Source organism: Microcebus murinus, chromosome 9, assembly GCF_040939455.1.
Source record: "Microcebus murinus isolate Inina chromosome 9, M.murinus_Inina_mat1.0, whole genome shotgun sequence".
NCBI classification, from domain to species: Eukaryota; Metazoa; Chordata; class Mammalia; order Primates; family Cheirogaleidae; genus Microcebus; species Microcebus murinus.
In genome coordinates this window covers 97,922,437-97,944,909 of record NC_134112.1, presented here as the reverse complement: position 1 = coordinate 97,944,909, position 22,473 = coordinate 97,922,437, and the positions used below count along the sequence as shown (strand labels likewise).

Sequence of the window (22,473 nt, the reverse complement as noted above, 5' to 3'; positions counted from 1 at the left end):
GGGTGAAGCTTCAAAGACAGGCCCACAGGGGTCCCTGGGTCTGGGATCACCTCACCCGCCCTCTGCCCCTTTCCCTGGGCTGGAAGTGTCTTGGTCTTTGCCCTCTCTGGACTGTCAAGCCCCTGTTTGTCTCTTAGCTCCTCTGTCCTCTGAGCCATCAGTCCCCTGACGTCTCTGTGCTAGGTCCCCCAGCAGTCACTGATTCCTGGGTCTTCCTGTCCTTAGTAACACTGGGAGCAGATCTGGCGTTTTTTGATTATGCCCTTGTGTGAAACAGTCCTGCCGAGTTCATTTTAAGGTCTCCTCCAACATCCAGTTCAGTTTTTCCTCTCCTCCCAGATCAGGCAGGTGCGAGGGTCCTGCCCTGGGGAGGGGCAGGTCGCTGTCCTCTCTCCCTTCTGTCCTGAGCCTGCCGGTGCTCCCTGGGGTCAGGCAGGGGTGGGAGGGGGCTTGGAGGAAACCTGGCCCTGCTGGTGTGTCCGCTGTTGCTCACACTGGGTGCTTGGGCACCCCATGGCAGATATGCAAACACCGGTTCTTCTGGGCACAGGTGTGCGTTCTTCCAAAGCATCATGGGACCTGGACCTGCACCATTGATGACCTCAACACCTGTCGCCTGCCATCCACCCCACCTCTAACTGCACAGCTCTCCTTGCCTGCCAGGCTGCCCTCTTAGAAGGGGGTATGTGTCAGATTCCTGCGGCCACCATCACAAGAGGCACACGCTGCGGGCCTTTAATTTATTCTTTCATAGTTCTGGAGACCAGAAGGCCCAAACCAAGGTGCTGGTAGAACTGTGCTCCCCTGAAGCTCTAGAGGAGGATCCTTCCTTGCCTCCCCCATCCGGCTGCCCCAGGTGTTCATGGCTGTGGTAGCATCGCTCCAACCTCCACCTCCATCTTCACGTGGCCTTCCTCTTCATGTGCCTGTGTATCTGTGTCCTCTTCTCTTCTTATAAGGACACCAGCCATTGCATTAGGGCCCACCCTGCTCTAGGAAGTCCTCGACTTAACTCGATCACATCTGCAAAGACCCTGTTTCCAAATAAGGTCACAATCGCAGGTACCAAGGGGTTAAGATTTCAATATGTCCTTTTGGGGGACACAATCCAACCTCTGGAGGGTTCAGTTCCAGGCCACTGCAATAAAGCAAATGTTACAACAAAGTGAGTCGCACAAATTATTTCCCATTGCATATAAAAGTTATGTTTACACTATATTGTGGTCTATTAAGTGCGTAATAGCATTGCATCTAAAAAAGCAATGTACATGTTTTAATTAAAAATACTTTATTGCTAAAAAATGCTAACAGTCGTCTGAGCCTCCATCAGGTTATAATCTTTTTGCTGGTGGAGGATCTTGCCTTGACCCCAATGGCTGCTGACGGATCGGGGTGGCTGTGGCAATTTCTTAAAATAAGAAATAATGAAGTTTGCTGCATCAATAGACTCTTCCTTTTGTGAAAGATTTCTCTTTAGCAATGCGATGCTGTTTGATAGCATTTTACCCACAGTAGAACTTCTTTTAAAATTGGTGTCAGTCCTTTCAAACCCTGCTGCTGCTGAATCCCATAAGTTTATGTAATATCCTAAATCCTTTGCTGTCATTTCAGCAATGTTCACAGCATCTTCCCCAGGAGTAGATTCCATTTCAATAAACCCCTTTCTTTGTTCATCTGTAAGAACTCCTTATCTGTTCAAGTTTTATCATGTGATAGCAGCAATTTAATGACATCTTCAGGCTCCACTTCTAATTCTAGTTCTCTTGCTATTTCCAACACATCTGCAGTTCTTTCCTTCACTGAAGTCTTGAAACTCTCAAAGTCATCCATGAGGGTAGAAATCAACTTCTTCCAAACTCCTGTTAATGTTGCTATTTTGATCTCCTCCTGTGAATCATGAATGTGCTGAATGGCATCTAGAATGGTGAATCCTTTCCAGAAAGTTTTCAATTTACATTGCCCAGATTCATCAGAGGAATCACTGTTCTATGGCAGCTATGGCCTTAAAAAATGTATTTCCTAAAAACGGTAAGACTTGACCATCGAAATCACTCCCTGATCCGTGGGCTGCAGGATGGATGTTGTGTTAGTAGATATGAAAACAACATTAATCTCCTTCGTCAGAGCTCTTGGGCGACCAGGTGCATTGTCAATGAGCAGTAATGTTTTGAATGAAATCTTTTTTCCCCCCTGAGCAGTAGGTCTCAATAGTGGCCTTAAAATATTCAGTAACCATGCTGTAAGCAGATGTGCTGTCGTCCAGGCTTCTGTTCCATTCTAAAGCACAGGCAGGTAGGATTCAGCATAATTCTAAGGTCCCTGGGATTTTCAGAACAGTGACTGAGCACCGGCTCAACTTAACATTGCCAGCTGTACTAGCCCCTAACAACAGAATCAACCGTCCTTTGCAGCTTTGGAACCAGGCACTGACCTTTCCTCTCCAGCTAGGAAAGTCCTAGATGGCATTGTCTTCCAACAGAAGGCTTTGTCTACAGTGAAAATCTGTTGTTTAACGTAGCCATGTTCATTGGTTCTCTTAGCTAGATCTTCTGGATAACTCGCTGCAGCTTCTCCGTTTTACATTATGGGAATGGCTTCTTTCCCTAACCCTCATGAACCAGCGTTTGCCAGCTTCCAGCTTTTCTTGTTCCTCGCCTCTCCCAGCCTTCATGGAATTGAATAGATGCGAGACTTTTCCTTTAACGTGAACATTTAGAGGCCGTTTTAGGGTTACTAACCAGCCTAGTTTCCATATTGTTGTGTCTCAGGGAATAGGGAGGCCCGAGGACAGGGAGCGAGACAGGGGCGTGGCTGGTTGGTGGAGCAGTCGAAACACACACGGCATTTATGGATTAAGTTCACTGTGTTATATGGGTGTCCCCAAACAATGACAACAGTGACATGGAAGACCACTGATCACTGTAACAGATATGCTACCAACCAAAAAGTTTGAAATACTGCAAGAATTAGCAGTATGTGACACAGAGACACAAGGTGAGCACATGCTGGTGGAAAACGGCATCAATAGAACGTGCTCCACGCAGAGTTGCCACACACCTTCGGTTTATTAAAAATGCGGGTATCTGCAAAGCGCATCAGAGCAAAGCACAATAAAATAAGGTATGTCTGTATCATTAAGGGGTCCTGGCCTGGCAGCTTCCTCTGGGGTTCCCCGTCATCCTTGTCGCTGTGAAAGGCAGGTGCGGGCTGTTCCGCTGCCTGCCCACCCCGGGCTGCTCAGCCAACCTCTCACCTTCAAACTTCTGGCAAAGAAGCACACATCGGTCTCCAAGTTCATGGAGGAGCCCAACTCCTGGTGTCCATGGCAAGCTCCAGACACTGGGGAGGGCCTGTGAGTTTCCACAACCAGTGGGTAACACGGGGGTGGGGGGGTGGGCAGCATCCTCCTCCTTGCCCCTGCTCTAGGCGGGCACCTGTGTCTCTCCCAGTCGTTCCCTGGAGGTCCTTCACTTGACTCGAGGTGGTGGGGGAAGAGCCGCGGCACCCTCCTTGGCTGACCACGTCCCTTGTCTCAGTGACCCCCGTTCATGCTCAGATAGGCTGGAGCCTTGGCCTTAAATTGGAGGAGGGTGGCGGTCTCAGGACAGCACCCCCGGGGCTGTGGGGCTGCCCCACAGCCCCGGGGGTGCTGAGCACATGACACCCAGTGCTGGCCCGATGAGACTGCCAGTAGTTTGTCAGTCGCATGAGCTCACAGCCCCAGGGGAGGGGGGCGCCACAGGGCCACATGGGGGGTGCACTTGGGAGCACAGTGGAGCTCAGGGTTGTGGGGGGCAGGCTGTGTAGCGACAAGGGTTGGGGTGACCCCTGCTTCCCACAAGAGGGTGTGATTGGCTTGTTTGAATAATTTCACAGGCTGACAGGTAGCTAGAACCTGTTAGGTTGAGGACCAGGTGGAGTGCAGCTAGTAGGACTGACAGGGGGAGGAGGGTGGGGACCCTCTCTTGTGGGGTGGGGAGCACATTTGGTGACAGCAGGGGAACTCACAGCTAGGCCTTTGGGACTCTGTGATGCTCTAAGATGTCAGGGCAGAACATGAAATTTTAGGCCTTCCAATACATGGGGCGCTATGTCCTCGGTGTTCAGCTTTGGACTTCAGAAAAAACTCATAGACACTGAGAAATCCCATTCGATAATCTGTTGCCTTTTTCTGATTCTTCTTTTTAATGAGCTGCCCTAATAGTGAGAATTCGGGCATCTGCTCAGGCTTGTGGTCAAGTCTAAATGTGTTCAATTACTTCTTGGCCTTAAATTGTTCCTGCAGTGGCTGGAACTGCTGGTCCAGGACCTCCTACTGGGCTTCCCACCCCCGGATGAACTCCCAACCTCTTTCCTTCCTCCCTCCCTCCTTCCCTCTCTCCCTTCCTTCCTCCTTCCCTCTCTCCCTCCCTCCTTTTCTTCATCTTCTTTTTTTAATACAACAGCTTTATTGAGATTCACATGCCATACAATTCATCCATTTAGAGTACACAAGTCAATTTTTTTAATGTATTCACAAATTTGTGCAGCCATCAGCACATTGAATTTTAGAATGCTCTTGTCATTCCCAAAAGAAGCCCTGTACCATTAGCAGTTACTCCCAATCCCTCCCAACTTTCCCAAGCCCTAGGCAGTCCCTAACCTACAGAATGTAGGAAAATGGCCGCATCATTTTACACTTCCACCGGCAACGTATCAAGGTTCTAGTTTCTCCACCTTCTCACCAACACTTGTTATCTTCTATCTCTTTGATTGTACCCACTGTAGTGAATGTGAACTGGTATCTCTTTGTGGATTTGATTTACCCTTCTCTAATGACTGATGATGTCGAGCATCTTTTCACGTGCTTGTTGACCATTTGCATATCTTCTTCGGAGAAATGTCTATTCAAAGACTTTGCCCATTTTAATTGGATTATTTGTCTTTTTGTTATTAAGTGTGTGTGTGTGGGGGGGGTGTAGTGGACACTAGAACCTTATCAGGTGTATGATTTATAAATATTTGCTGCCATTATGTAGGTTGCCATTCACTTTCTTGATAATGTCATTTGAAGCACATGAGTTTTTAATATGGATAAAGTCAAATTTACTTATTTTTTCTTTAGTAGCTTGTGTTTTGGGCGTCATTGCTAAGAAATCATGCCCTAATTCCAGGTAACAAATACTTATACCTATATTTTCTTCTAAGAATTTGATAGTTTTAGATCTTATATGTAGATCTTTGATTCATTTTGAGTTAAATTTTGTATATGGTGTGAGATAGGGGTCCAATTTTATTATTTTGCATGTGGATATTCAGTTGCCCCAGAACAATTCGTTGAAAAGACTATTTTTTCCTTATTGAATTGTTTTGGCACCTTTGTGAAAAATCAATTGACTAGAAATGTGAGGGTTTATTTCTCAGCTCCATTTAATTAATTAATTAATTAATTTTTTTTGAGACAGAGTCTCGCTTTCTTGCCCAGGCTAGAGTGAGTGCCGTGGCGTCAGCCTAGCTCACAGCAACCTCAAACTCCTGGGCTCAAGCGATCCTCCTGCCTCAGCCTCCCGAGTAGCTGGGACTACAGGCACGAGCCACCATGCCCGGCTGATTTTTATATTATATATATTAGTTGGCCAATTAATTTCTTTCTATTTTTATGGTAGAGACGGGGTCTCGCTCAGGCTGGTTTTGAACTCCTGACCTTGAGCAATCTGCCCGCCTCGGCCTCCCAGAGTGCTAGGATTACAGGCGTGAGCCACCGCGCCCGGCCCATTTAATTGATTTATATGTCCATCCTTATGCCAATACCACATTGTCTTGATTACAGTGTCTTTGTAGTAAGTTTTGAAATCAGAAAGTGCCAGTTCTTTAGCTTTGTTCTTCTTTGTAAAGATCATTTTGGCCATGCTGGGCCCCTTGAATTTCCATCTGAATTTTAGGATCAGCTTGTAAATTTCTGCAAAGACTCCACCTGAGATTTTGATAGGGATTGCACTGAATCTCCATGCTCTCAGTGGCGCTCAGCTGGAATTCAGCCTGTGGGAAATGGAGACTGAGGAATCCTGGTGGCCTGCCCCTCCTAAGGAGCCACCGTGTTTCTTGGCCAGGAGGTGGAGGGAGAGGGAGCCCTGTTTTCTTAGACACCTTTAGGGGGGCATCGTTCACCTGCCCCATCCATGTTGGCCAGCTGCTATAGTACCACTGATTAGTGGTTTCATTTTTCTTTCTTCCCTTTTCCCCTCCCTCCCTAAATTTCAAAATTTTAATATTTTTTGAGTAGGTAATACATTCTCATGATCCAAAAATAAAAATAACAGCACCAGGGTGAGAGGCAACAGCATGTGGGTTCCTGAGGTCAGTTCCTTCCTGGGGTCCCGTGCAGGAGCCAGGACGCTTGGGGTCCCTCGGCTCAGCAGCAGGAGGGAGACCCCACCCCCACCTGCCTGGCCCTCTCCTTTGTCCCATCTGTCCTCTCAGGCTCTTGTCACTCAAGGAACAAACAGGAAACATACAAAACAACAACAAAAGCCCTAATGACAAAATGAGAAGGTTGACATGGAGGACTCCTGCTCCCACCCCATTTCTGTCATCTGCGTGGAGATGACATGGATGGAGCCTCCTCTCCTTTCTTACACAAAGGTTAACACGCCACATAGATTTTTCTACACCCGTTTTCTTTTCTTCCTTAATATGTCCTGAAGATTTTTCCCTATCAGGATGCAGACTGTCCTTGTTCATATATCTCTTTTACAGTCACCTACAGCATTGTGTGGTGGGGCCATAGTGCATTCTGGGTCTTTCCTAAAGAGGGGAAGTCAGTTGTTTCCAGACTCTCGCCGTTACAAACAACCCTGCAATGAGTCTCTTTGTACATATATTTTTCTTGGGTTCATAAGTAGATCTTAAGGATAAACCCCTAAAAGTTGGATCGCTGTGCCAGAGAGTAAAGGCATTGGTCATTTTGCTAGATTTTTCCGCAGCGTCTTCCTATGGTTGCACCGTGTTGCATGCCCCATGACCGACAGGGGAGGATTCCCCTGCGGCCTCCTCAAGAGGGAGTTGTCAGTCTGAGATTTTTAAAAACCAATCTGTTAGGTAAATCTAGTATTTCGGTGGGCTCCCTTTTGGTTAGCAAGGAAGGCCTGTTCTGGGGCGGGAAGACCAGGGCGGAGGAGCCCACGCCACAGGCTGCACATCCATGTGCGTGTGTCCTGCACGTGCCTGGGCGGAGCCGTTGCCCACGGCGCGCCCCCCAAGAAGCAGCACACAGGCTGGGCTCTGAGGGGTTTATTGTCCGTCCCTGCGAGGCTCTCGGGCTTCCAGGCGGGGGTTGGGGACAGGGCCCTTCACACGGGCCTGTAGGTCCCATTGTAGCTAAAAGGGGGAGGCACGGAGCAGTCCCTGTCCTCAGGGATCCAGCGCTGGACATAGTTGGCGCCACTGTCCCGAGGCCACACGATCACAGTGTCTCTGGACGCCAGGGACGGGTCCTCCGGGAAGAAGTTGTAGGGCCGGAGCAGGAAGCCGACGGAGTTTCCGGGGGTGGCTGTGTTGGGAATGTCCTCCGAGTGGGGGATGTGCAGGAAGCCCACGGTCACCCAGGCCACCAGGTCCTGCGGGAGAGAGGCGTGGGCTCAGTGGGCAGGGAAGTGCTGAGTATTGGCCACTGGAGGCCGCCTGGCCTTTGGGCACTTTCAGAGGTGCCCGGAACCTTGCTGAAATCCTCTGCAGCCCCGTTTAAAAGAGACGGGCAGCTCTGTCGCCACCTCTGAACTTGCCCCGCACACAGCAGGCCCCGGCTCCTGGTTCTGGGGACGGACGGGCCCAGGCAGAGGGTGTTTAGGGGTCAGGGCTCTCTGGTGGTGACGGGGCTGCTCTGGGCTGGGGCTGGAAGGAGGCAGGGCCGGGGCTGGGCAGGGCTGGGGACGGGGCAGCACCTCGTTTTCGATGTTCTCATTGTTGCGCAGAAACTCCTCGAAGACCACAGGTGGGGCCCAGGGGTCATTCTGGTTGTAGATGCTGCTGCTGCACAGCTCCGACTCCCGGTACCTCGTCACGGCCAGCGGGTACCTGCGGGCAGAGGAGAAGCCCAGCGGCAATGGGCACTGTGCTGGCCTCCCAGCCCCGCCAGGGAACCCCTTTGGGGTTAATAATGGGGGGAAGTCGCTGCCTTCCACCAAATCGGAGATCGTCTCCGGGAAGTCAGCGACACTGAGCACTGTCACCTGGGGTGCAGGTGCTCAGAGCAAGTTCTTCACCGCCTCCCCCAAACGCACAGAGACATGCCCAGGAAAACAGTTGACTTGAACAACACGGGTCTGGACGGCGCAGGTGCACTCATACTCAGATTTCCTCCCACTTCTGCCGCCCTGAGATGGCAAGACCGACCCCTCCTCCTCCTCAGCCTGCTCAACGTGAAGGTGATGAGGATGAAGAGCTTTGTAATGATCCACTTCCACGGAATGAAGAGTAAATATATATTCTCTTCCTTATGATTTTCTTAATAACGTTTTCTTTTCTCTAGCTTACTTTATTGTAGAGATATAGTATAGAATGCATAGAACATACAAAATATGTGCACGATCAACAGTAGGCTAGTAGGAGTTAGGCTTTGGGGAGTCAAAAGTTACAGGTGAATTTTCAGCTGCTGTGGGTGGGGTGGGCACCTCTAAGGCCCACGTTGTTCAAGGGTCAACTGTACGCACACTCACACACACACTCACACACGCACACACCTGGATACGCAGCCATGTGGACATAGAGTCAATCTCATGGATGGGAACACAGACAGACACAGGCAAGGAGACACACAAACACTGAGGGGAGCCCCGGACCCTCCCAAGTCACCCCAGGTCCCCTCACCTGGCCCAAGTGACAGCCTGCTCCTCCTGCCAGCCCAGGGGCAGCACCTGGTCAGCCATGGAGTGGATCTGCAGGCGGTAGCTGCGCTCGTGGCCCCAGGGGTTGTGCTCGGGGCTGCTGAAGAGCAGGTACCTGGGCAGGGGCCGCCCGAAGCGGAAGGCCGCCTGGCGTTCCCGGGGGTACCGCGTCTGTTGCAGGGTTGGCTGGACCAGGCGGTGTCTCGGGCTCCAGGGGTTGGTGATGTTTTCCAGCTTCATCTGCAGGGTCTGGAAGCTGTTTTTGGTGCCTGGAGGTGTGCAGGGAGAAGGGGAATGAAGACCACGCTGCCGGAGCCGAAACCTCCTCCCTCTGCACTGGGATCCCCATCCCAGGCCAACAGCCGCCCTTCAGGGGTGAACGGGATGTTGGGGCACATTGAGAGCAGCTGGGGTGATTGTGTTGCCCTCTGGGCAGTTCTCTCCCAGGCCGGGCTCTTGCCCGTTTGCTGCAGCTACAATCCCAGAGAAGCTACAATCCCAGAGAGAGAAGCTACAATCCCAGAGAAGCTACAATCCCAGAGAGAGAAGCTACAATCCCAGAGAGAGAAGCTACAATCCCAGAGAGAGAAGCTACAATCCCAGAGAAGCTACAATCCTAGAGAGAGAAGCTACAATCCCAGAGAAGCTACAATCCTAGAGAGAGAAGCTACAATCCCAGAGAAGCGGCAGCTCACCTGTCTCCCGGCGTGAGAGACCGCATCCAGGGCCGACCGGGCTGAGGGGTGGGAGCCACCTATTTGGCCCTGGTGGCCTTGTTCTGTCCTATGATTTGGTGTCAGGCCAACCTTTTGTCACCGTCACACCACTCTTTTATGGTGACCTCATCCAGGAGACACTGAGTGTTCCCAGAGGACACTACACTCCATCTCAAAGTGCTAGGCAGGGACATTTCTCACCTTCCTGGACGTCGTCCCTTCCCCACCCCAAGCACACCTTTCTACTCCACCCACCGCCTGGGGTCAGCCTAGCCCCGGGGCTGGGACAGGGGCCAGGACGGGGTCCACGCCGTGCGTCCAGGGCAGCCCTCAGCCCTGCTCACTTCCACCATTTGGCATGAGCACACAAAGTTCTAGCTTTAGGTTTCACGGAAGCAGACTGGGCAAATACTCCTCACATTATACCACCGGGGAGTTGTAGTGCTGTCTCCCGTGGGTCTACGTTGCCGATGTTTGACGGGGAGGGTGTCGTTTCGAGCCCTACCTGCCACGTCCAGGTCCACGCGGTAATGCACCAAGTGGGTGTGCATGTTGCCGATCAGGTGGGTGTGCAGGCGAGTGCCGTGGCGCAGGCCCTCGGGGGTGTAGAAGGTGGCGTGGACATAGCCGGTGGCGTGCATCTTGGCCTCCATCACCCCGTTGGGGTAGAAGACGAAGTCCCAAATGTAGTCGTAATTGTAGACCGTGGAAGTCGTCCGAAGCACCAGCACCTGGCCCTTCAGTCCTGCGTAGAAGTTGAAGCCCCCGCTAAAGTTGGAGTTAAAGTGCCGCCGGAGGGGCACCCCCGTGGGCATCTCAAAGAGGCAGAGGGCTCGGGGGTAGTGCACAGGGTCGTCGGCGTCATAGTAGTGGAGGGCATCCACGAAGGTGGCGGTCTCTGGGCAGTCGATGCCAGGGGCTAACTCGTGAGTGACACTGCCCAGGCCCCAGCCCACGTCGATGTACTTGGTCTGCATGCCCGCAGGCGTGTGTCCCCCGTACAGCGCCACGGCCTCCTGCACGCTGACCTCATAGGCGATGCGCTCTCCACCGAAGTGCACGTTCAGGACCTGCAGCCCCGAGGAGGAGCGCAGCCGGAAGGCGAAGCTCCAGCCCCCGTAGAGCACAGCGTTGCCCTCCAGCCTGTAGCGAGGGCCATGGGGCTGGACCAGGCGGGGGCCACTCACCCCGACGGGGCTGGAGAAGTCCCCACGGGGCTTGTGGGAGGAGAAGAGGGGCGGCTCCTCCGTGCTCTCCTGTCCCTTCCCCTTGGGCACTGGGTCCTCCAGGATCACCACGTCCACCTCTCCGTTGGCATACTTCTGAGCCAGTTTTTCTGGGCTCCCATAGAACTTCCCATTATACCACACCTGCTCCACGGCCCAGTGCCGGGCATCCGTGCTCTCATGATCCACAAGGAGCTCCAGACCCGTGGGGTGCAGGAAATAGCCTTCCACAAAGCGCTGTATGATGAACCAACTGCGGCGCTGGCCAGAAGCCAAGCCCCGGGGGGCCACATCAGTGAAGGTGAGGCATCGGTCGTGGCAGTCTTGGAACGAGAAGCCCGTGGTATCAAGGAAAAATTGATGTAGGGGCTTGGTGGCTTCCCGCAGGGTGTGGTAGAGGAGGCCATACTCTGCCATGGAGATGGGCCTGGATGCCCAGGAGGGCTGGTGTCCATGCCTGGGGGACCGCACCCGAATGTAGTAGGGCTCCGGCAGGGGCCCCACAGCAAACTCAGTGACATTGGGATGCTCCTGGGCTCCAAAGAAGATGACCACACGGGCTTCCCGAACAGGATGCCTTTCACCTTTATCCAGAAATCTCAGCACATGCTGCTTCTTGGGCAATAGCATCTCAATGAGGAACACAGTGTTCTTGGCCATGGTCGATGCCGTGGAGGGCTCCAACCTCAGGTCTTTCCTGGACCAAAGGAAGCTTTTCACGGCCTTCAGCTCTTCAGCACTCAGGTCTGCGAACACGCTGGCCTTGCCACGCAGGGTCCACGGGGGCTGCTCCACTGCGGCTGCCTGCAGCACCAGGACAGCAGCCACGGCCCCCAGGAGGGCCAGTGTCTCTTGCCCCATTGCTCTGGAGTGTAGCAGAAAAGATGAACTTAGTTGTCTCGTGGGAGGAAATGGGTTTCTGTTTGCCATATCTTATGTAAAATGTAGAATTTCCTGGGTCTCACAAGAATGTAACCATTTTGTCTTACTACCCCCTGCCCCCTGCTCTTTTATTTTTCCTTTATATACGCCCTACTCCCCTTAAATACTGAAAATTCCAAATTCCCCTTTGGAAAAACATCCACAGATTTGTCTGTGGTTTGTGTTTTTCCCTGGCATGTGCTCAACGTTGTCTTAAAAAAACCTCCATTGATTGAGATCTTTTCCTTAGTCACTGACTTTGGGTTGACACAGCTGAGAAGATGACAACCCACTTGAGTGATGTGCCCAAGGCCACACACCTAGTCCTGGTGGCATGACTTACTAGAACTTGAACGCAGGAAGCCTGACTCAAGTGCCTACCTTTTGAACTTCTACACTAAAGTTTAAAATTTGTCTCCTTAAAAGGTATTTTATTGTATCAGAAATGTAGTTTTGCTTTCAACATAGGTGGTCTGCCTCTCTAGGACACAACAAGCACTCAGGACACACAGTGGCACAGCCTGGGGCTGCTGTGACTCACTGGCAGAGTAATCTAAAGGCAGAGAGATAAGAGCCCAATGTTCTCTTTGGCTGAGATAACACACAAAAACAAGGGAGTTCACCTGAGTAACAAAGTCCATGGGAACCTAAGAGGTTTACAGAGGAGCAAGGTGAGAGCAGAATAAAAATCGGGCCCAGACAGTGCATGTCACCAGCTGCCCCTGTGGGCTGCCTCTGGCTGGAGTGGAGTGAGGGAAGGAAGCTCAGCCTATAGGAAAATCATCAGGCTAAGGGTCTATTTGCATAGCCTTTTACAGTATTCACTGACTCTATCATACACTGACTTGATTCTTACCCACAAGCAACACCTACTGTCTCAGAGATTAAACTGGCCATGCCAATACAATTCACACTGTTAGGAAGACCACAGGGCTGGGGAAAGAGACAGAATCTCAAAGACCTCCATTCTCCCTTATCAAAGAGTTTTAAGAATAGACTAGACCAGGTAGAAGAAAGAATCTCAGAGCTTGAAGACAACTTTTTTGAATTCAGTCAGTCGAAAATAAAGAACAGAGAATTAAGAGGAATAAACAAAGCCTACAAGAAATATAGAGTTATGTAAAACAGCCAAATAAAAGAATCATAGGCATACCTGAAGGTGAAGAAGGAAAATGCACAAGGGCTAGAAAACCTATTTGAGGGAATAATTTAGGAAAACTTTCCTGGTCTTGCTAGAGATGTAGACATCAAAGTACAAGAAGCTCAATGAGCACCTGGGAGATTCATCACAAAGAGGCAATCATCAAGACATATAGTCTCCAGACTGGCCAAAGTCAACACAAAGGAGGAAATCTTGTGAGCTATGAGGTGAAAATGTCAAGTAACTTACAAAGGAAAATCCATTAGCCTAAATACAGACTTCTCAACTGAGACCTTACAACCCAGAAGGGATTGGGGCTCCATCTTCAGTATTCTTAAACAGAACAACTGCCAGCCTAGAATTTTGTTTCCTGAAAAGCCAAGTTTCATATATGAAGGACAAATAAAGACTTTCCCAGGCAAGAAAACACTGAGGAAACTTGTCAAGACCAGACCTGCCCTTAAGGAAATACTAAGAACTGCATTGATCAGCACAATAGACACCCACCCACCACCCAAAGCTAATGGTTAGAGCTCATATTAAACAATAGCACAAGAAGTACAACAGAGCAATAAGGTGGTACCCAACATAGTGAACAGAACAGCATCCCACATATCAATTCTATCAATCAACATGAATAGTCTAAATGCCAATCTTAAGAGACACAGGCTGGCTGATGGATGAAAAAATACAACCAAAGTATCTGCTGTCTCCAGGAAACACATCTAACCCACAAGTACTCATACAGACTCAAGGTGAAAGGATGGAAGAAAAATATTCCATGCAAATGGAAACCAAAAGAAAGCAGGTATAGTCATTCTCATATCAGATAAAATTGAACTTAAATCAACAACAGTAAAGAAAGACAAAGATGGTCATTATATTATGGTACAGGGAGCAATTCAACAAGACATAACAATTCTAAATATTTATGCACCTAACACAGGAGCACCCAGATTCATAAAGCAAACCCTACTAGATCTAAGCAAAGAGATAAACAGCAGCATCATAATTGCCAGGAACTTCAACCCCCCAATGGCAGAACTGGACAGATCATCCAAGCAGAAAATAAATAAAGAAACACTGGACTTAAATGGGACTCTAGACAAAATGAGCATAACAGACATTTACAAGGCATTTTACCCCCAAACTACTGAATATACATTCTTCTCATTAGTACAGGAAACATTCTCCAAGATTAAGAAAACATGTCTCAAGAAATTAAAAAGAAAAAGAAATCATACCATGTATCTTCTCAGACCACAGTGGAATAAAACTATTAATAAAAATCAACTTCAAGAGAAACACTCAATTCTACACAAAGTCATGAAGGTTAAACAACTTGCTATTGAATAATTATTGGGTCAATAATGAAATTAAGATGGAAATCAAAAGGTTCCTCAAACTGAATGACAAAGGGGACACAAGCTACCAAAATCTATGAGATTCAGCAAAAGCAGTTGTAAGGGGAACATTCATAGCCTTAAAAGCCTACATCAAAAAGACAGAAAGATCACAAATTAACAATCTAATGACACACCTCAAGGAACCAGAAAAGGAAGAGCAAACCAAACCCAAAGCCAGCAGAAGAAAAGAAATAAATAAGGTCAGAGCAGAACTAAACAAAACAAACAAAAAAACAATACAAAGGATCAGTGAAACAAAAAATTGGTTCTTTGAAAAGATAAACAAAATTGATAGACCTCTTGTTAGATTAACCAGACCGGAAGAGAAAGGACCCCAAAAGCTCAATCAAAAATGAAAAAGCAGATATTACAACTGATACCACAGAAATACAAAATATCAACTGTGAATACTATGAAAATCTCTATGGAGATAAGCTCAAAAATGTAGACAAAATGGACAAATTCCTGGAAACAAACAATCTTCCAAGACTTAATTAGGAAGAAATAGAACTCCTGATCAGACCAATAACGAGAAGCAAGATTGAAGCAGTAATAGAAAATTGAAAAATAAGTAAATAAAACACACACACACACACACACACACACACACACACACAAAGGCCCCAGACCAGATGGATTCACAGCCAAATTTTACCAGACCTACAAATAAGAGCTGGTACCCATATTGCAGAATTTATTCCATAACATCAAGAAGGAGAGAATCCTCCCCTACTCATTATATGAAGCAGTATCACTTTCATGCCAAAGCCAGGAAAGGACACAACAATAAAAGAAAACTACAGACCAATATCCCTTATGAATATAGATGCAAAAATTCTCAATAAAACACTAGCAAACTGAAGTAAATAGCACATCCAAAAAAAGTAAGCCACCATGACCAAGAGGGCTTCATCCCAGGATGCAAGGATGTTTCAATGTATGTAAATCAATAAATATGATTTACCACATAAACAGAAGCAAAAGCAAAGACCATACGATCACCTCAACTAATGCAGAAAAAGTATTCAACAAAATTCAGCAACCTTTCATGATCAAAACCTGTCCCGGCCCGCGGGACCTTCTGTTACTCGTGGGGGTCAAGGGGGACCGTGCCTGAAAGAGATGGGCGAGAGAAAGGAACGAGACCAAGCAAAGGGTTGTCAAGGTCTACTTTACTTGGATTCTTAGTAGGTTTTATAAGCATACAGAAACAAGGAAGTAGAAACAGAAAAATAGAGTGGGGTGACTGATGAGTCTTGGGTTTGGGCTAATCAGCCCCAATCAGCGTCTTATCAGTATCGAAACTGTTTGTGACTGATTACTCAACCCCAACCTGGCAGGTGGTCGGGAACAATTGCAGTCAGCACTCCCTGGAGCATTCAGTGGTCAGCATGTCATGGAATGCATTCTTCTCGGAGCTATAGCTGGAATTTTCCAGGGCGAAGCCCGTGCGTAGGACGAGTCATAGGGGAGTTGAGGGTCTTTGAGGGTCCTTGCCTCTAACAAAAACCTTCAATGAACCATGCATAGAAGGAACATATCTCAAGATTATAAAAGCCATATATGACAAACTCACAGCAAACATCATACTGAATGGGGAAGAGTTGAAAGCATTCCCCATGCTCCAAAAAACGGAACAAGACCAGAGTGCCCACTGTCGTCACTTGTATTCAACATAGTGATGGAAATCCTAGCCAGAGCAATCAGGCAAGAGAAAGAAATAAAGGGTATCCAAATTAAGAAAGAGGAGACCAAACTATCACTTTTTGCTGATGATATGATCTTTTATCTAGAAAACCCCAAAGACTCCACCAAAAGACTCTTAGAATTGATAAATAAACTCAGCAAAGTCTCAGGTTACAAAATTAACCTACACAAATCAGTAGCATTTCTATACACCTTTAACAGTCAAGCTGAGAGTCAAATCAAAGACTCGATAACACTCAAAATAGCTGCAAAGAAAATAAAATACCTAGAAATATACTTAACCAAAGAAATGAAACATCTCTACAAAGAGAGCTACAAAACACTGATGAGAGAAATTGCAGAAGACACAAACAAATGGAAAAACTTACCATGCTCATTGATTGGTAGAATCCACAATGTTAAAATGTCCATACTATCCAAAGCAATTTACAGATTCCAGACTGCAATCCCAGTCAGAATAGCAATGTTATATTTCACAGATCTAGAAAAAATAATTCTATGCTTTGTTTGGAAGCAGAAATGGGCCTGAATAACCAAAGCAATCTTAAGCAAAAGGAACAAATCAGGAAGCATCACATTACCAGACTTCAAATTATACTACAAGGCTATAGTAATCTAAACAGCATGGTATTAGCACAACAATAGAGACATAGATCAATGGAACAGAGCAGAGAACCCAGATATAAAACCATCCACATACACCCAAGTGATCTTTGACAAAGTAGACAACAAGATACACTGTGGAAAAGAAGCCCTGTTCGATAAATGGTGCTGGGAATATTGGATTGCCACATGCAGAAGTTTTAAACAGGATACATATATCTCACCACTCACAAAAATTAATTCAAGATTGATAAAATGTAAGGCATGAAACCATAAGAATTCTAGAAGAAAATGGTGGGAAAACTCTTCTAGATATCAACCCAGCAAAGAATTTTGAAGAGGACACCAATGGCAATCACAGCAACAAGAAAAATAAATGGAACTTGATTAAATTAAAAGGTTTCTGCACAGTTAAGGAAATAATCAGCAGAACAAAATGACAACCTACAGAATGGGAGAGATTATTCACAAGCTATACATCCAAAAAAGGGCTACTATCCAGAATCTATAAAGAACTCAAGCAAATCAGCAAGGAAAAAACAAACAACCCACTTAAAATGTGGGCAAAAGACAGGAGCAGAAGCTTTTCAAAAGAAGACAAATGGCCAATAAACATATGAAAAAATGTTCAGCATCATTAATTATCAAGGAAATGCAAATTAAAACTATAATGAGATATCACTTTACTCCAGTTAGAATGGCTTTTATTGAAAAGTCCAAACACAATAAATGTTGGCATGGATGCAGAGAGAAAGGAACACTTACATACTATTGGTAGGACTGAAAACTAGTACAACCTCTATGGAAACAACATGGAGATTCCTCAAAGAACTAAACGTAGACCTACCATTTGATCCAGCAATCCCACTACTGGGTATTCACCTAAAGCAAAAGAAGTCATTTTATCAAAAAGTCACCTGCACTTGACTGTTGATTGCAGCACAATTCACAATTGCAAAGATGTGGGATCAACCCGATCAACCCACGTGCCCATCAATTCATGAGTGGATTAACAAAATGTGGTATGTATATACTGTGGAGTACTACTCAGCCACGAAGAAGGATGAATTAAGGCATTTTACAACAATTTGGATGGAACTGGAGACAATTATCCTAGGTGAAGTATCTAAGGAATGGAAAAACAAACACCACATGTATTTGCTATTAAACTGGAACTAACCAGTGAGCAAACGTGCACAGAGGGAAGTAAAACTCAGTGGAAATCAAACAGGGGGTAGAGGAGATGGGTGAAAACCTGCCTAATGGGTACAGCGAACACTATCTGGGTGATGGGAACACTTATAACCCTGATTCAATCATAACAAAATTGATACATGTAATCAAAACATTTGAACTCCAGTAATATGTTGAAAAAAAGAAAAAACGTTAGTTACTCTTCTTTCAAAATTAAATACAGTCTGTCCACACCAGCACCTTTAAAGTTTTAAGCAGTGTGGAGTGATTCAACTGTGACTAGGCTGTAGATCTGTGGCTTTGAGGGTGAGGACAAGGTGGCCAGTCCTGCCCAGGCTTCTTTGGCCCCTCCAGTGGGACACTCGAGTTGTGATCTCTTGACTATCCAAGGCTACTAGGAGGGCATCTGCAAGGGCATCTCTTCCCCTCTGGCAGGAGGGCATGGTCAGAGTCTTCACCCCATAACCCCAGCCCCTGAGCTGCAAATACCATCCTGTGCACATAGCTGAGAGTCTCCTGCTGGGACACCTTGGCGGTTGCCACTTTTTGCTCCCTTATACCTGCTGGGGCCACCACCAGGCCCTGCTGTGTGCGGAGTCTTTGGGAGACCTCAGCTCTTGGACAGTGTATCAGCTGCTGCAGCCACTAGTCATAGCTGTCTCCCAGCCCTAGTTTCTCCAGATCCTAAACTGTCCTCCTCGATGCTGCTGGGCCCCTGCCTGGAAGGCCACCTTCACTACGGTCTTCCTGCAGGGTCAATTCTCTGCAGGAAAAGAACTGCCCTTGTTGCCATTCACGCACTTCCTACAGGCTGCAGCTGAGCTGGGAGTCCCACTCAGGACCCCTCCTGTCTCTCACTGTGCTGCTCACTTCCCACAGGCTGCCTGGAGCACAGGCCACCAGGGCGGGCACAGGAATGGGGTAAGGACTCAGAGAGAGCCTTGCTGTCACAGGTAAATGCCTTTTGCTCCCTACATCAGAACCCCTGGGAGTAAATCTGGAGAAAACACTTGCTCCTGCACAGACAGACAGGGGCAGAGAGGGTGAGTCCATTCTTGTCCCTTAGCGTCTTCCTGGCCCAGCCTCCTCCCAGGGCACCTGGCCACTCTACCTGCAGGAAGGGGCTGGGGTTGCTGGGACACCTAGCACCTCAGTTGCACACTTGGTGTTAGGTATAACTGAAGTACACGAGCTCCTACTTCAGGTGCATTATGGAAGCAACAGGCTTTCCTCCGCTAGAAGGAGAACCTGACCATGTGGACGCTTTTCATCTTTCACTTGTGTTTTTTGGAAAACGTATTTACACATCATGTATCTGATTCATAAGTGTTGGGAACACAACCCATTTGTTAACCAGAGGTCCTATTCCCCTTGTGGATTTTTCTCTTCGGAGAAGCTCAACTTCTTGGTGTCCCTTTCTCACCTGCCTTTCTCTGCTGAGCCCATGTCCTTCACCTCCTTCCACAGCTGGCTGAAGCCCCGCTCTGCAAGGAGCTTTCTGCGTTTGGCCCTCCCTAACTTAGTTCACTTCTCCACTCACTGTCCCCTTAGCACTTTGGTATTTAGTTTGTATGCTTGTTAGCATTTCTTTCTTTCTTTTGAGACAGGGTCTTGCTCTGTTACCCGGAACGGAGTGCAGTGGCATCACTGTAGCTCATTGCAAACTCACATTCCTGGGCTCAAGGGATCATCCTGCCTCAGCCTCCTGAGTAGCAGGGACTATAGATGTGTACCACCATGCCTGGCTAATATTTCTTATTTTTTTTGTAGAGATAGGGGTCTCACTATATTGGCCAGGCTACTCTTAAACTCCTGGCCTCCTGTGGTCCTCCAGCTTCCGCCTCCTAAAGTGCTGGGATTACAGGTGTCAGCCACTGCCCTGGCCTAGCTAGCACTTCTCCATAGCTGGCTCTCCCAGTGCTGAGGCCACAGGCAAGGCTGGCCTGAGAAGTCCTCTCCACTCTCCCAGGCCCCTCCCGCTGCTCTGGTTTTGCTCCGTGTTCATGGCCCATCCTGGGACTTCCATCTGGTCACCTTGTCTTGTCCCCCTGGTGCTGGTGGAAGGCCCAGGACCCACGTGACCTGGGGCTCTCAGGGCCCAGCCTGAAGGGAGCAGGTGACAGCAGCTGCGGGGTTCACCCACAGCCAGCAGGAGGGGATGAGCTCTTGGGTTCTGTTATTAAATCTTGTCTGGGTTGCTTCTTTTTAAATAAACTTCATTTTTTAAGAGAAGTTTTAGCAAAATGTACTGAGAGTTCCCACATACCCTCTGGCCCCACACACGCACGGCCTCCCCAGCTATCCACGTCCATGCCGGGTGGGACATTTGCTGCAATTGAGGAACCTTCATCCACACATCATTGTGGCCTGAAGCCCAGAGTTCTCCTTAGGGTTCACTCCTGGCGTCCTCCATTCTATGGTTTGGACGAATGTATGACAGCAGGTGTGCACCATTTACTGTCACATAGAGTAGTTTCACTGCCCTAGACGTCCTCTGAGCTCCACCTTCTCATCCCTCCTGCCCCTAATCCCTGGCAGCCACTGACCACTCACTGCCTCCACAGTTTTGCCTTTTCCAGAATGTCTTGCAGTCGTGATCTTATACGCAGCCTTTTCAGACTGCCTCCTCTCACATGGCAGTATCCATTTCGGGCGCTTCCATGTCTTATCATGGCTGGGCCTCCTCTTATCCCCAGATTTCTTTCTGCTTTGCCAAGACGGAGGGCAATGCAAAGAAACTCGCTTTCCCCAGCATGACCCCCTGTTCCCACGTGCATGTGGCAGCGGGGGGCGTGGATGGTGGCAATGAAGCCTTAATGAAGAGGGAGCCTTCCACACGGGGAACAGGGCCAGGCCCTCTCCTCCCTCGCCCACCGCTCCCTGCACCTTCCTCTCTCGACCTTGGCCAGCTGACGCCTGCCACCGAGAGCGCCCTGGCTCCTCCTGTGACCCACTCTGGACTCCCACGCTGCTTCCTGGCTCCCCCAAAACCTGTGTCCTGCTTCTCCTGCCCTCACTCCATGCCCTTCTCCCCTGGCTTCCCCGCCCTGCCCATGCAGCCCGTCTCCTCTCCCCGTCAGGACGCACCTGTGCGCTCTGCTGTGGTCCCCTCTGCTGCCAGCCTTTGTCCCCGAGCGAATCCTCCACTCCTCCTTGAAGTCTATCAGACCCCGCCCTGCAGGGAGCGACAGGGTGTGGCTTGGGCTGACCAAGGTGGGGCCCTGTGGCCCAGGAGATTCCATGGTGTGCTGGGGGCTGTAGCACATGGGTCGTAGGTCTGTCTCCCCAGTATTCACCCTGTCACCGTGCCACCTTCCACGAGAACTGCCTTTCTCTGTTACTCGCAGTGCGATGCCATAACCTGTTTTTGTAGGTGGTGCGTTTCCGGGGCCGGAGGTATGGACGAGGGGGGGGGGTCCTAGGCAGTGGTCTTAGCTGAGCCGATGCAGGACAAAGGCAGGGGCTGGCAGAGACTGACACCTGCCGCAGAACAGAGAATTCAACCCCGTGCACAACAGGGCACGGGAGGCAGAGCAGTTCGGGAGAGGAAGCCACAGAGCTGAGAGGCTAGAAGTCTTCGTAGCCATCTCTGGGACCCTGACGGTGCTCAGAAAGGAGGGAGGACTTGTCTGGGGAGCAAGTCAGGGAGGACTTGTCTGGGGAGCAAGTCGGTCAGGATGGCCGAGCCACGCACAGAGAGGAGAAGGGGAAGGAACCGGGCCGGGGCTGCCTGTGCAGGCAGGGACAGGACTGAAGTGGCTTTAGTTCAGTTGGGAAGGGCAGGAGCTCCTGGTTAGAGGGGAAAGAACAGAGTCAGGAAAAGTGCAGTTTGGAAGGACCAAGAGGCAAAGGCCAATTAGATGTGGCCCCAAAGCACAAATAACCACAAAAAAATTAGATAAATTGGATGATATCAGTATTAAAAAAGGCTTTGCTTCAAAGGACACCCAAAAGAAAGTGAAAAGACAGCCCAGAGAATGGAAAAAAATATTCGCAAATCACATATCTGGTAAGAAAACTGTATTTAGAGTATGTAAAAATTTTTACAACCCAATAATAGAATGACAACCCGAGTGGCCGGGTGTGGCGCCTCACGCCTGTAATCCTAGCACTCTGGGAGGGTGAGGCGGGAGGATCGCTCAAGGTCAGGAGTTTGAAACCAGCCTGAGGAAGAGCGAGATCCTGTCTCGACTAAATATAGAAATAAATTAATTGGCCAACTAAAAATATATAGAAAAAATTAGCCAGGCATGGTGGTGCATGCCTGTAGTCCCAGCTACTTGGGAGGCTGAGGCAGGAGGATTGCTTGAGCCCCGGAGTTTGAGGTTGCTGTGAGCTAGGCTGACGCCACGGCACTCTAGCCTGGGCAACAGAGTGAGACTCTGTCTCAAAAACAAACAAACAAAAAACATAAAAAGACAACCCGATTAACACACGAGCAAAGAATCTGAAGAGACATTCTTCCCTGGAAGACATACAAACGGCCAATAAGCACAAGAAAGGTATCCAACACCATTAGTCATCAGCGAAATGCAAATCAGACCATAATGCGATATCACTTCTCATCCGCTGGGATGGCTAGAATACAAAAGTGAGATAGTAGCTAGTGTTGCCAGGATGTGCAGAAATCGGAACCCTCATTCACAGCGCACGGTCAAACGATGCGGCCGCTTTGAAAAACTGGCAGATCCTCAAATG

At 48.7% G+C, this 22,473-nt stretch overlaps 1 protein-coding gene across 1 annotated transcript; it reads right to left on the bottom strand.

The window, feature by feature from the left end:
• Positions 1-6,760: 6,760 nt before the first annotated feature.
• Positions 6,761-20,904, bottom strand: AOC1 (amine oxidase copper containing 1). Its single transcript, XM_012786162.2, has 5 exons — positions 20,863-20,904; positions 10,083-11,668; positions 8,845-9,130; positions 7,920-8,052; positions 6,761-7,595 (listed from the first exon to the last, which is right to left on the bottom strand). The coding sequence occupies exons 2-5, from the start codon at positions 11,662-11,664 to the stop codon at positions 7,329-7,331; spliced, it is 2,268 nt and encodes a 755-aa protein (XP_012641616.2). The 5' UTR covers positions 11,665-11,668; positions 20,863-20,904; the 3' UTR covers positions 6,761-7,328.
• Positions 20,905-22,473: the final 1,569 nt, after the last annotated feature.